Source organism: Neolamprologus multifasciatus, chromosome 12 (genome assembly GCF_963576455.1).
Source record: "Neolamprologus multifasciatus chromosome 12, fNeoMul1.2, whole genome shotgun sequence".
In the NCBI taxonomy this organism is placed as follows: Eukaryota; Metazoa; Chordata; class Actinopteri; order Cichliformes; family Cichlidae; genus Neolamprologus; species Neolamprologus multifasciatus.
The window spans coordinates 26,397,342-26,410,028 of NC_140450.1; the positions used below are offsets into that span (position 1 = coordinate 26,397,342).

A 12,687-nucleotide genomic window follows, 5' to 3' on the forward strand; every position below is an offset into this window, starting at 1 on the left:
ATTTAAAAAAGAAAGCTGAAATTGACCTGATCTGGTGAGAATGGAAGTGTCGCTGTAGGAGAGGTTAAACAGTAAATTTATTTACTGCTGCAAGTGTACCTCTGTGAGCTTGACAATAGAACAATGGCACCACTTTAGGACCACAGATCCAAAAGGAATTTGACCTTCTTATTTGTTTGCAGAATGGCTTCCTTCATTGAAAAAAGGCAGGAAATGTCTGCGAGGTATTGTTGAATTATGCGTTTGCAATGTTGGCCAGAGCACCCAGATTCTTGTACTACTGAATCCTAAACAGCTACCAAAACTGGACGTACTATTACCATCATCCTTGTGTGTTTTGGCTTTTCTTCATGAGTGTTTTGTTGTTTGTTAAAGACTGCCCAGAGATGATTGCGACACAATGCAGTCAGATTCCTTTCCTTCCCAGTTAAAAGAATACATCTGTAACGTTTTGGTTGGTTTGTTCTATTCTTCATGTTGCTGGTTTGGAAACTTGGCTCTAAAAACCGAGAGGATTCTGATTTAATTCTCTGTACTCTGAACTTATACGGAGTTGAAAAGGCCTAATAGTACTTTAAATGAATACTTTAAAATAAATGTGAGGCCACTGTGCTCTCCCCTAGCGTGTAGTACTTTGGAGCAGATAAAATATGATATCGTTTGAGTGTAAAAGTCATATAAAACAGTACCGTTAGATCCCTTTGGAAAAGCTGCAATATTAAAATGCAGCTTAAATTTAAGTATTAATAACTCAGAATCTCCAAACTGACTACAGCTTACTTAGCCTGTGATTTGCTGTACTTGGTTGCATGGTTGTACTACAACCATAGGATAATCTACTACCTTATTATTTAATAGATTTGAGAGCATGACTATAGCATGACCTAGATTATATCAAACACTTATTAAAAAAACATCTGTTGATGTTTGATATCTGATTGAGACTTTTAGATTTATAGTATAGAATTATATTGAGACTTTTAAAAGTCTTAAATGGTGTTAAATAAATATAAACGTTTTTCCATTGTTTATCAAAATTGATATATATTGTAAATATTCGCAAAGGAAAAGAATTAAATGCAAAAAAAGTTAAAGGAAAACATTATCTACACTTGCATATTATTTATATTTTTAACTAAATGCAATTGGAATATGAACCGTGGATGCTTTTGGTGGACCAGTGCGGCCGTGAGCCATGTTGCGCAATATTTTTGGTGATTCTCTTAAAATGCGTTTCAAAGTTTGTGGCTGAGCACAAACAAAAAGAGAGAAGGAAGTTTGCTGCGAGCCTTTGAAAGCGCTGTAATGAACAAGCTGTTCCGCACGATCTGAAAATAATCCGCGTGTCAGTGTCAGCTTTCTTATGCAAATTAGCTGTCTTTGAAGGCGGATCTTTTGGCAGGTTAGACCGGGACGGAGGCTCCGACCAGCTCAGACGAGCACTGCCACCAAAAGCATCAACTGCCTACTTACGGAGGGAGCATAATCCTGCGTTTTTGGGACACATTTATAGAGACCGATATGTGTTCGACTTGTTTTGCTGACTGATTATTTGTCCCCGTTCCCTTGCGAGCAGCCATGACCGTCGGATAAAGAGCTGGAGGGAGATTGTTTGTTTTTGTTTTTTAAAGTTGTCACACAATGACTGAAATCTGCCACAGAGAGAGAGAGACTCTCGGAAAGTGCCATGGAGCGTAAAGGCGAGCCGGTGAGACTTTTGGAAACAAGAGGGGAACACATCGGGGCACAAAGAAATTCTCTTTTACGCACAGTAGACTGATATTTACAGCGCAGGAGACGGAACAAGTAGCTGCTGCACCGAAGCCGCAAACTGAAAGCATGGACCAGACGGCACACTTCCAGCGAGGAACCATGTTCGGACCGTCGCAGGATTTATCTTTGATCTTTTAAATCTGCAGTTTTTAAAGTGAGGAAGCGATGGTCCTGCTACGGAGAGCTGAGTAAGTTTCTCCACATTGATCCAATAACCGCCATCGCCAGCCTGGATTCATCGCTCACTTTTTTAATGAAAGAAACTTGTGTGTCTGAGGTTTTGGTGAACATTTAGCCTTTTTTTTTTTTTTGCCTCTGTTAAAACAACACAATGTGTCCAGCTGTTAAAGTGAGCCTTATCTATGCGCTGGTGCTGCTGCTGTTGAGCAGTAGGGGCTCAGCCATAAGCTCAATAGATCCTGACTGGTCAGGAGAGGGGAGATGTCAGCACATCACCATCCCTCAGTGTAAAGACATTGGCTACAACATGACTCGCATGCCAAATCTGATGGGCCACGATGACCAAAAAGAGGCAGCGATAAAGCTGCAGGAGTTTGCCACCCTCATACAGTTTGGATGTCACAGCCACCTCAGATTTTTCCTCTGCTCACTGTATGCTCCCATGTGCACAGAGCAGGTGTCAAACCCCATTCCAGCGTGTAGAGTTATGTGTGAGCAGGTCAAGCTGAAATGTTCTCCCATCCTGGAACATTTTAACTTCCCCTGGCCGGAGTCTCTGGACTGCTCACGTCTGCCTACCAAAAATGACCCGAACAACCTCTGCATGGAGGCGCCCAACAATGGCTCGGACGAACCTCCCAAAGTCTCCCACACCCAGCCTCCGGATTTCAGGCTGCAGCGGCCTCTGAGTGGGCAGGACCTTCACCCTAAAGACAGTGGCAGCAAGCAGATGTGCAGCAACCCAGGCAAGTTCCACTTTGTGGAGAAGAGCGAGTCCTGTGCCCCCAAATGTTACCCAAAAGTGGATGTGTACTGGAGTCAGGGAGACAAGCAGTTCTCTCTGGTGTGGATGGCCATCTGGTCCATCCTGTGTTTTGTCTCCAGCGCCTTCACAGTGCTCACTTTCCTCATTGACCCACAGCGTTTCAAATACCCCGAGAGACCAATCATCTTCCTCTCCATGTCCTACTGTGTTTACTCTGTGGGCTACCTCATTCGGCTCTTTGTGGGAGCTGACAGAATAGCCTGCGACAGAGACAACGGGGTCCAATATATTATCCAGGAGGGTCTGGAGAGCACAGGCTGCACTATTGTGTTCCTCATTCTGTATTATTTTGGCATGGCCAGCTCCCTCTGGTGGGTTATCCTGACCCTCACGTGGTTCTTGGCTGCTGGGAAGAAATGGGGTCACGAGGCCATCGAAGCAAACAGCAGCTACTTCCATCTGGCAGCGTGGGCCATCCCTGCCATAAAGACAATCATGATACTGGTGATGAGGAAGGTGGCCGGAGACGAGCTGACGGGCGTCTGCTACGTGGGCAGCATGGATGTCAAAGCTCTCACAGGTTTTGTGCTCATTCCTCTCTCCTGCTATCTCATTATCGGCACTTCATTTCTGCTGTCCGGCTTTGTCGCACTCTTCCACATCCGCAAGATTATGAAAACCGAGGGAGAGAACACAGACAAGCTTGAGAAGCTGATGGTTCGCATCGGAGTCTTCTCTGTCCTCTACACTGTCCCAGCCACCTGCGTCATCGCCTGCTATTTCTACGAGAGGCTCAACATGGACTACTGGCGCATCCTCGCAGGGGAGCAGAAATGCAGCAGCAGCGGGCTAGAGTCCGACGACTGCATCATGAAGGCTTCTATCCCCGCTGTCGAGATCTTCATGGTGAAGATCTTCATGCTGCTGGTGGTGGGCATCACCAGCGGCATGTGGATCTGGACCTCAAAGACACTGCAGTCATGGCAGAACGTGTTCAGCAGGAAGATAAAGAAGAGGACGAGGCGGAAGGCTGCCAGTGTGTTCACCAGCAGCAGGCCTTACATTAAACCTCACCCATCTCTCAAAGGGCCCAACACTAAATACGAGCCCACGCGCCCCCCTCCAACATGTGTATGAGCTGACTCTCTTTGTGCAAACCCCCAAAATACTTTTAAAGCCCTAAACAAGACTTCTAATGATCACTGCCATCAAATGAATCAAGCTTCATGTTTTATTTATGCAATATGCATCGAAGGTAATACAACATGGGGTTTTTGTTCAGCCTTGAGCCATGTCACACAACAAGAGCTGCCTTTGTTTGAGAAAAATCTGCTACTCCTGGATTCACTTATCCTAGAGGAAAAAAAAAAGTTATTGTTCCAGAGACAAAAAGAGTGGAATAAACCATTTGGATGTGCAGTGGGGTTACTTGAATAATGTGCAATAGATGTTTTTCATTACAGCCAAAACAACACTTGTACTGTTGTTGACCGATTACAGACAATGCATGATGAACCCCATAGACATTAATGGCAAATAGTCAGAGAGATGACCGGTGTGTTTGGAGGCTTTTTCTGTTAATGGAAATCAATGCAGTGCCATATATGTTTAAACTGGACTGAGAGCAGCTGCTGAAAGGCGCTCGAGACCTTCAGAACTGCCCCATTGTGAGGCAAATCCATGCCATAAATTAATCAAGCACTCAGTACTGAGAAAAGTTATTTGTAAACGCTGTTTTTTTTTTTCTTTGCTGTTTTATAGCACAAGGGAACATTTGTATATATTTCTGAAAAGTTGAGATTTTATAGAAAAGTAATAAAACGTTCTAGTTTTAAATGTTTGTAAAGCTGGAATTTTGTGTGGCTGCTGTGCTGTTGTTCTCCCTGTTGGCGTGAGACACGTTAAGCTTGTGAGATTTTTTTGTTGTTCTTTTTTACCCCCACTATCATATACAGGGAGTAATTTTAATGCGTACTAAACATTTAAACCATTAACCTTGATTTATATATGTGCTTAAGAGCTAGGTTTTGACTATTCTATCTGGAATTTTATAAGAATATAAAATTAAGCAAAAAATATATATATTGTTCTTTATTAGCAGGTTAGTAGCTTATGGGAGATCCACATTAACTCATAAATCGTGCGCATGCATTTGATCGTGCTTATGGAAAATATACATTAACACGTCTGAAAAAAGGTAAATTAATAAGTGCGGGAACAGGAGAAGTGATGCACAAGTCGAGTGGAAATGAGTCGCTGTGTCCCGATTCTTGTTTTTAAACGTTCTTCAGGAAACGGTTGAAATGTGTTTGCTTCACTGTGGCTAAAGATGACTAACAGCAGAAAAAAAAAAACACAGTCAGTGTTAGGCAGCACTGTTACTAATGGGCATATTTATTCAGTGTTTTCAATATTTTGTCTCAGAGATATCATTAATATTGTGTCCTCAGAACTGATGTGGTGGCTTTAGATTTTGTCATTAGGATTGAAATTGTGTTTACATTTGTAACTGTTAGTGGCTTTCTTTAAAGATGAAAAGCGAAAGCGGGTGCAGTCAAGCGGTTTAACCTCCATGTTTATTAGACCAAAGATCAGTGGTTTGAATCAGCGCTTTGATTGCAGTGTTAATGATTTTCTGCACTCCTCGCTGTCTTTATGCTGCGTGCTTATGTAAGCCCGGTTCTTCAGCCACAGCTGAAGTGAATATAGAACTTTATTTTAGTCTTCTTTCTTCATCTCTCTCTTTCTCTCTTTTCTCTCCGTCTCACTTTCTCGCTGCGTGCATGTGTCGGTGCGCATCAATGAAAGGGTTATACAATAATCCAGCTCTCATTCAGGACAGGATTAGACTGTTTGAAGGGTTTGACTTTGAAAAGAGCACCGCTGCAAACCAAAATACAGAATATCTGTCATCTCTTCTCTTCTTATCAGCAGGGCACGGTGACGTTTCTAAAGACACATCTGGTCAGGATTTGAAGTAGTTACATATTGACTGAGGCGATTTTTTTTTTTTCTTTAAAGCATGAGCAAACTGAATACATTGTCGTATACTAAGATGTTTAGTGTCCTTCCATTGTCAAAATATTAAGGTGCATGCACAAGCCTAGTCTTGAACCTCAGATTCATGTTTTCCCATTGCTGTGGTAGCAATGGGAAAACATGAATCTGAGAGATGATGGCAACAAATAAGGGTAAAGCTATAGTTTTGAGTATAAACCATTTCCACTTTTTTCAGTCTCACTTTCAACCGTTTTTTTTAGATATTTGTTTTTTTGTGACTGTACCATAGAAGTAAAAAATAGTTTAAATCCTATGTTAGAGGTCCCTCTCTGGTCTAATAAAGTTTTAGAAGTGTATTAATGCTTTATCCCTCAGGGCATTCAAGTTCCAGCGTCAACCCAACCCGTTTTAACAGTCAAAAGCACATGACTCACAAAGTCTATGTGGCTGAATCAAAGTCAGCCGGTGTCTATTGATACTCTGAGTTGCGAAAAAGGTGTGAGTGCTTCTGAGAGCTTCAACAGAGGCCACCTGGATAACAGCCCTGGAGGTGTCTGGGAAGGCTGTAAATAAAAATGACAGTTACCACCCCCCTCCGGGGCTTCTTCAGCCAAGCAGGCTTCACTTCTCTTCTTTTGCTCTCTTCAAAGGGGAAAAAAAAATCCTGCTCAGAGCAAGGGCATAGTTATGCTGGCAAGAAATTTCTTGAAATCACACTCAACTGTATTAATGTTTTTAAAAGTCTCATTCCATCACATCACAGGCAGCCTCTTGCCAAAGTGAAACAACTGATGTCTCATGGTGTTCTCTAGTGAATGCTTGTTTCTTGCAAAGATGCGTTGTATTTGACCAAGCGGGGAATCCCGCCACAGCCACATGACTAAAGCTGATGAATCTCAGACCCGCGTATCTTAAAATTCCACCAGGATGAATCCCGTCACCCACATACTCTATCCGTTTCCTGTTCCGTACTCTTTCTGCCGTGCTGTGCTGGCGATAGCAGCAGGCATGCGTTTATGATGTGTTGACAAAAAAAAGGGAGGGGGGGGGCTTTTGCTTGTGATCAGTGTTGTTGAAATTGCATCAAACCTTTGATAATTATTTGATTTATTTAATCTGACTGGTTTGCCAGCAAGCCAGGATTTTCAGCTTTTCACACTCTGTAATTGAGCTGATGTTAGGTGTCTTTGCAGAAAAGAGCGGTATTACGAACATAAAGTCGAAATGACAGGACAATTAAGCGTCCTCTGCGTGTCAACGGCAGATTCAGCTTCAGAGGGAAAGTGGCAAGGAAACATCGCCAGTCAAAACCTGAAGCCTATGCTTTTGTTTCAATAAGTGGCGACGCCTTCTACTCTGTGCTGTAGCTGTATGAAAGGCCACAGAGGAACTTATGCGCTATTATCCGCTGTTTTTTCAAGCACTCATAAAGTACTCTGACACAGTGGCATAAATCAAGTTGCTGGGATGACTGGCGGCTCAGGCAACTTCTCTTTGATCAAGGCTTTATGGAGACGCCCCATGTCTTCATCCTCAGCTGCTCCGGCAGCACCTGTTTACTAGTTCAGGCCTGTCTATTTGGAAAGCAATGTTTAGCCTCTCAGTGTCCTAGACGCATACATGACGCGCACGCATGCAGCGTACACACAAAGGAATTCGGCTGCTTCTCAGAGGAAAATGGGTTTCCGCCATCACGTCTGCTCCCAGTGCCCCAAACCCACGCTGACTCAAGGCCCTTGTTTCTCTTATTAGAAAGCTACTTTAGATGTAAATCTGTCTCTTTTTGGAGGGTTCTGACTCCTTTGGCTATACCAGAATATTTTTTGAAAAAAGTTGACAAATGAAACAGCTTTGTTTCTTCTTGAAGAAGAAACTCAGAGGGTTACTGGATTAAACAAAACAAAAGGAAAAATGCACAGAGAAAGACAGACAGAGAGAGCTGCAAGTTTCAAAGACCAAAGCATTATCATAGCATGCAATGAAAGCTCTCTATCATCCCTCAAGTTCTTGTGGTACAAAAATCCAGAGTTCTAAGGGCTTTGGTTTGGAGGAAGAGTGGGTGAGCTTCATGTTCTGAGTTGATCTATACGGCAAAGAAACTAGGGCAATGTAGAGTACAGCATATAAGGCCAATCTGCAACAAAGAGCAGCACTAATAGCTCTTTCACACACACATACATCCCAGTCTTATTTCCAGGCCGCGACTGAAGGTGAGAGTAATTACATAAAAACCTGGCAACAATGTGTTCTCTCCTTGTAAGGCGGGGGCAGGGCCCTTTTTCTTCAAATGCATAATGAACTGCCTCAAAAGCCCTCTGCTGATCAAACAAGTGTTTGATAACAGCTTTGGTTTGAAAGAGGACTGAATATGTTTATTTGCATGTGGAGAAGTGAGTGACTTTGAGGTGGAGATCAGGCAGATTAGTGTTAACTGACAGAGACCTGTGCAAACAGACACTCCCCCTGCATGCAAGCAGGGCAGTGGCAAACTTCCTCTGAGGACCAGAGTATGGCAACTCGGGGCTATTTTTCAATTGTGCTGCTTTGTATGCCAGCTTCCTCCCTTAAGTTTGAGTCTGTCTTTTTTCCAGAGACTTTGCCTGTTTGCTTGTTGCATGTGAAAGCATGCACAATGATATCTGGCAAACCCACACCCACAGGAGGAGGAGAGGAACTGAGGAGGAGGAGACGGCAGAGGTAAGCGGAAGTGACAGTCAAGGTAAGCGACTAATGTTGTAACTGACGTCAGACGCCGGAGATTTTGGCGGAAAATTAAAGCAAATGGTAGTTTAGATTTGAACAAATTTCTTTAAGCTTCAGTATTACCAAATACACTTTTCAATTGTCTCATAACTAACAATATTTGCCTAAATTATCTCCAACACCCTGGAGAACAACGGGGAGAGTTTAGACGCTCTCCAAGATTATATTGATCAGTGCTTTCAGGATCTCGTGATGAAGAAGGCCCAGAGTGCAGCTTCCCCGGCCAAATCTGAGACGCCGTCGTCGAAAAGACAACGCCCGGCAGATTCCCCCGGCACAACATCGCCAGCTGGCAAAGATATTGCCGACATACTGGAGTCCATCGACAAGCGATTGTCCAGTTTCGACGCAAGGCTGTCCCTGGTGGAGATTCTTCACCGGGAATTTAAATGCTTGCGAGAATCCCTGGAGTTCAGCCAGCAGCAAGTGGAAACGCTCGCTGCTGAAAATGCCACGCTAAGGGAGTCGGTGAAATCTCTCACAGAAAATGTTACCCAGCTCAATAGAGAAAATAAAAAAACAAAAGAAACGGTTATTGATCTACAAGCTCGTAGCATGCGTGATAATCTAGTATTTTCTGGTATTCCAGAAGCCGCTGGAGAGGACGCGGAGACCACGGTAAAAAGCTTCATCAAAACCCACCTGAAGCTGCCGGAGGACACGGTGAAGAACATCGTCTTCGATAGGGTGCATCGCCTCGGCCCCATTCGGGCTACGGCCGGGAGACCACGTCCTATCGTGGCCAAATTCGGCCACTTCAAACAAAAGCAACATGTGAAAAGCCGCGGCAGGGAATTAAAAGGAACGGACTTCAGCGTGAACGATCAGTTCCCCAAAGAGATCCTGGAACGACGCAGGGTCCTTTTCCCAATCCGACGCGGCTTCATCCAGAAGGGCTCCCGCGCTGTCATCGCTGTGGACCGGCTGTACGTGGACGGACAGCTCCACCGCGACCCCAACATCACTCCGTGGCTGTATTAACTTCAGACCAGATAAGAATCCGCTACACCCTTTCCCTATCCACTCACACTAACTTGGATTAACATTTGTTTAACTTACCGGTATCAAATCGCATCTTAAGTGTGATTTCATAGCAGTATTAACACCGCCACTCTCCGTCAGTGATTTAATTGGAATGTTTACGTTTTCTTTTCTCTCTTCTCGTTTTTTTTTTTTTTTTTTTTTTTTTCTCTCTTTTCCCCCTCTTGTTTTTATGCTGCTCACCCTCGTCCTTGGTTTCTTTCTTTATTTCTTTCACTGCTTCGATCACCTGCTTCCACACTCATCCACAAACAACATCATTTATTTCGACACTTACTCACTGCACGATCACGCACAGTCATGCGCTCAACGGCAGCACATTTACATCAGTCAGACAGCGCACACAGACCTATGGGATACACACACTTAAGCCAAGCATACTCATATTAGTAAATATGCAAACACATAGTCAGACTCGGGGAGCATCTCGCCACACATTTTTTCTCTCTCTCCCTCTCCTTATTTATGAACAAGTGAGGTATTCTCTCCACCTGTCTAAGCGACACACACAGAGTACACCCCTAGTTATGCACAGACATCTATGGGTGCACTAAGATTCGTTACATGGAATGTAAATGGAGCTGGCTCCAGAGAAAAGAGGTTAAAAATATTTAACCAACTCAAAAAACTACAGGCAGATGTTGTCCTTTTACAAGAGACCCACAGACCTCTTAGAGGTTCGAATGAACTTAAAACACCTGAGTTTCCTAATGTGTTCTCAGCCTGTTATAATTCTAGACAAAGGGGAGTAGCAATTTTAATTCATAAAAAAATTAATTTCACAGTACTCGATACAGTTATAGATCCAGAGGGCAGATTCTTAATCATTAAACTATCTATACTTGATAAAAAGCTATGTATTGTAAGTGTATATGGTCCAAATGTTGATGATCCCTCATTCTTTCACGGTTTTTTCAGTGCACTCTCTGAACACTTAGATGGTACACTTGTGCTTGGAGGCGACCTCAACCTTGGACTGAATGAAGAAATGGATAGGCTCAATACAGCAGGAACTCAGCGTAATTGGCAGTCCACAAATATAATCAAACAGTATATGAGCGACTTTGGTCTTTGCGATGCATGGCGCTCCCTTCACCCCACCAGTAAGGAATATACTTTTTTTTCACATGTTTATCACTCCTACTCTCGTCTAGATTATTTTTTGGTCAGCAGCTCACTGCTGAGTGACGTTTCAGACACTGAGATTCACCCTATAGTTGTCAGCGATCATGCTCCTGTATCTTTAACACTAATGCACAAGAATAATACTATGCCAAGTAAAAACTGGAGATTTAATACATCACTGCTTAAAGATGAAGACTTTATTAAATATTTTAAAAAAGAGTGGACTTCATATTTAGACTTTAATGACACTCCCGGAACATCAGCTTCTGTTTTATGGGAAGCAGGGAAAGCTGTGATGAGAGGTAAAATAATTTCTTTCTCATCACATAAAAAGAAAAAAGAAAACAAAAATATTCAGGAATTAGAAAAAAACATCAAATCACTAGAAGAAGCCTACACGTCCCACCAAGATCAGGAAACATTGAACAAAATACGCAAAACAAAACTAGAATTAAATGAGATAATTGATAGAAAAACAAAATTCTTAGTACAAAGACTACGCTTACAAAATTATGAACATAGTAATAAATCCGGTAAATTTCTAGCAAACCAGTTAAAAATAAATAAAGAAAAAACAACTATATGTGCTGTTCAAGATTCATCTGGGAACACAATATATGAACCGAAACAAATAAACAACATTTTCAGGGATTTCTATAAAACGTTGTATTCACCACAAATAAACCCATCTAAAAAGGAAATTGATCAATTTTTAGACAACATAACTCTCCCAAAATTATTAGACTCTCAAGCAATGGCACTGGATTCGCCACTGACATCAGGTGAACTCCAGGAAGCCCTGATAAATATGTCCAATAATAAGGCTCCAGGTCCAGACGGCTTTCCTGCAGAATTCTACAAAGAATTCTGGACGATTCTAGCACCAGTTTTTTACAGAACGTTGTTAGAAATCAAAGAAAAGGGCAGACTTCCATCAAATATGAATTCTGCAAACATTAATCTCCTGCTAAAACCAGGCAAAGACCCTGTATATCCCTCAAGCTATCGTCCAATATCCCTTATTAATGTAGACCTCAAAATAATCTGCAAAGCTCTCTCGAAGAGACTAGAGAAAATAACCCCCCTCTTAATTCATCCTGACCAAACTGGTTTCATAAAAGGTAGGCACTCATCAACAAATACACGTAGATTACTTAATTTGATAGACTACTCATACAGTAAAAACCTTGAAACTACAATATTTTCCTTAGATGCAGAAAAAGCGTTTGACAGAGTTAACTGGAAATTTCTATTTGCAACTTTACACAAATTTGGTTTTGGATCTTCTTTCATCAACTGGTTAAAAATATTATATAATTCCCCAACAGCTTGTGTCAGAACAAATGACCAGACATCCTCCAGCTTATGTCTCCTGAGGGGCACCAGGCAGGGATGCCCACTCTCCCCTTCACTGTTTGCAATTTTTATCGAACCACTAGCAGCAGCAATTAGACAGAATTCAGCAATTAAGGGCATAAAATGCAAGAACGTAGAACATAAAATCAGCCTTTATGCTGATGATGTGTTACTCTTTCTCCAAAATTCACAAACCAATATCTCTGGGGTGATTGAATTGATAAACTCTTTTGCAAGAATATCAGATTACTCAATTAACTGGTCAAAATCTACAGTCCTTCCTATTAATTGCTGCTTCCATAATTCCTCTTCTACTCCACTGCAATCGGGAAATATAAAATATTTAGGTATTAATGTTTCTCCCAAGCTTGCAGATCTAACTAAATTAAACCATACCCCACTTTTAAAGAAAGTAGAAGGTGATCTGGCTAGATGGAAATGTCTACCCATATCACTCATGGGAAGGGTTGCTGCTATAAAAATGATGGTATTACCAAAAATAAATTATTTATTCTCAATGATCCCAACTAAACCGCCGCAAGATTGGTTCAGATCTCTAGATTCATATATGTCCAAATTCCTTTGGAAAAATAAGCCCCCACGTATAAGCTTAAAAACACTACAAAAAACCAAGGATAAAGGAGGATTAGAACTACCGAACTTTCAGCACTACTTCTTAGCCA

At 42.1% G+C, this 12,687-nt stretch overlaps 1 protein-coding gene across 1 annotated transcript; it reads left to right on the forward strand.

Annotated features, from left to right (window-relative positions):
• The first annotated feature begins 1,303 nt into the window (after positions 1-1,303).
• fzd10 (frizzled class receptor 10) lies at positions 1,304-6,066 on the forward strand. The gene has a single exon (XM_085179529.1). It carries the CDS (start codon positions 2,105-2,107, stop codon positions 3,854-3,856), a length of 1,752 nt encoding a protein of 583 aa, XP_085035655.1. The 5' UTR covers positions 1,304-2,104; the 3' UTR covers positions 3,857-6,066.
• The last annotated feature ends 6,621 nt before the right edge of the window (positions 6,067-12,687 follow it).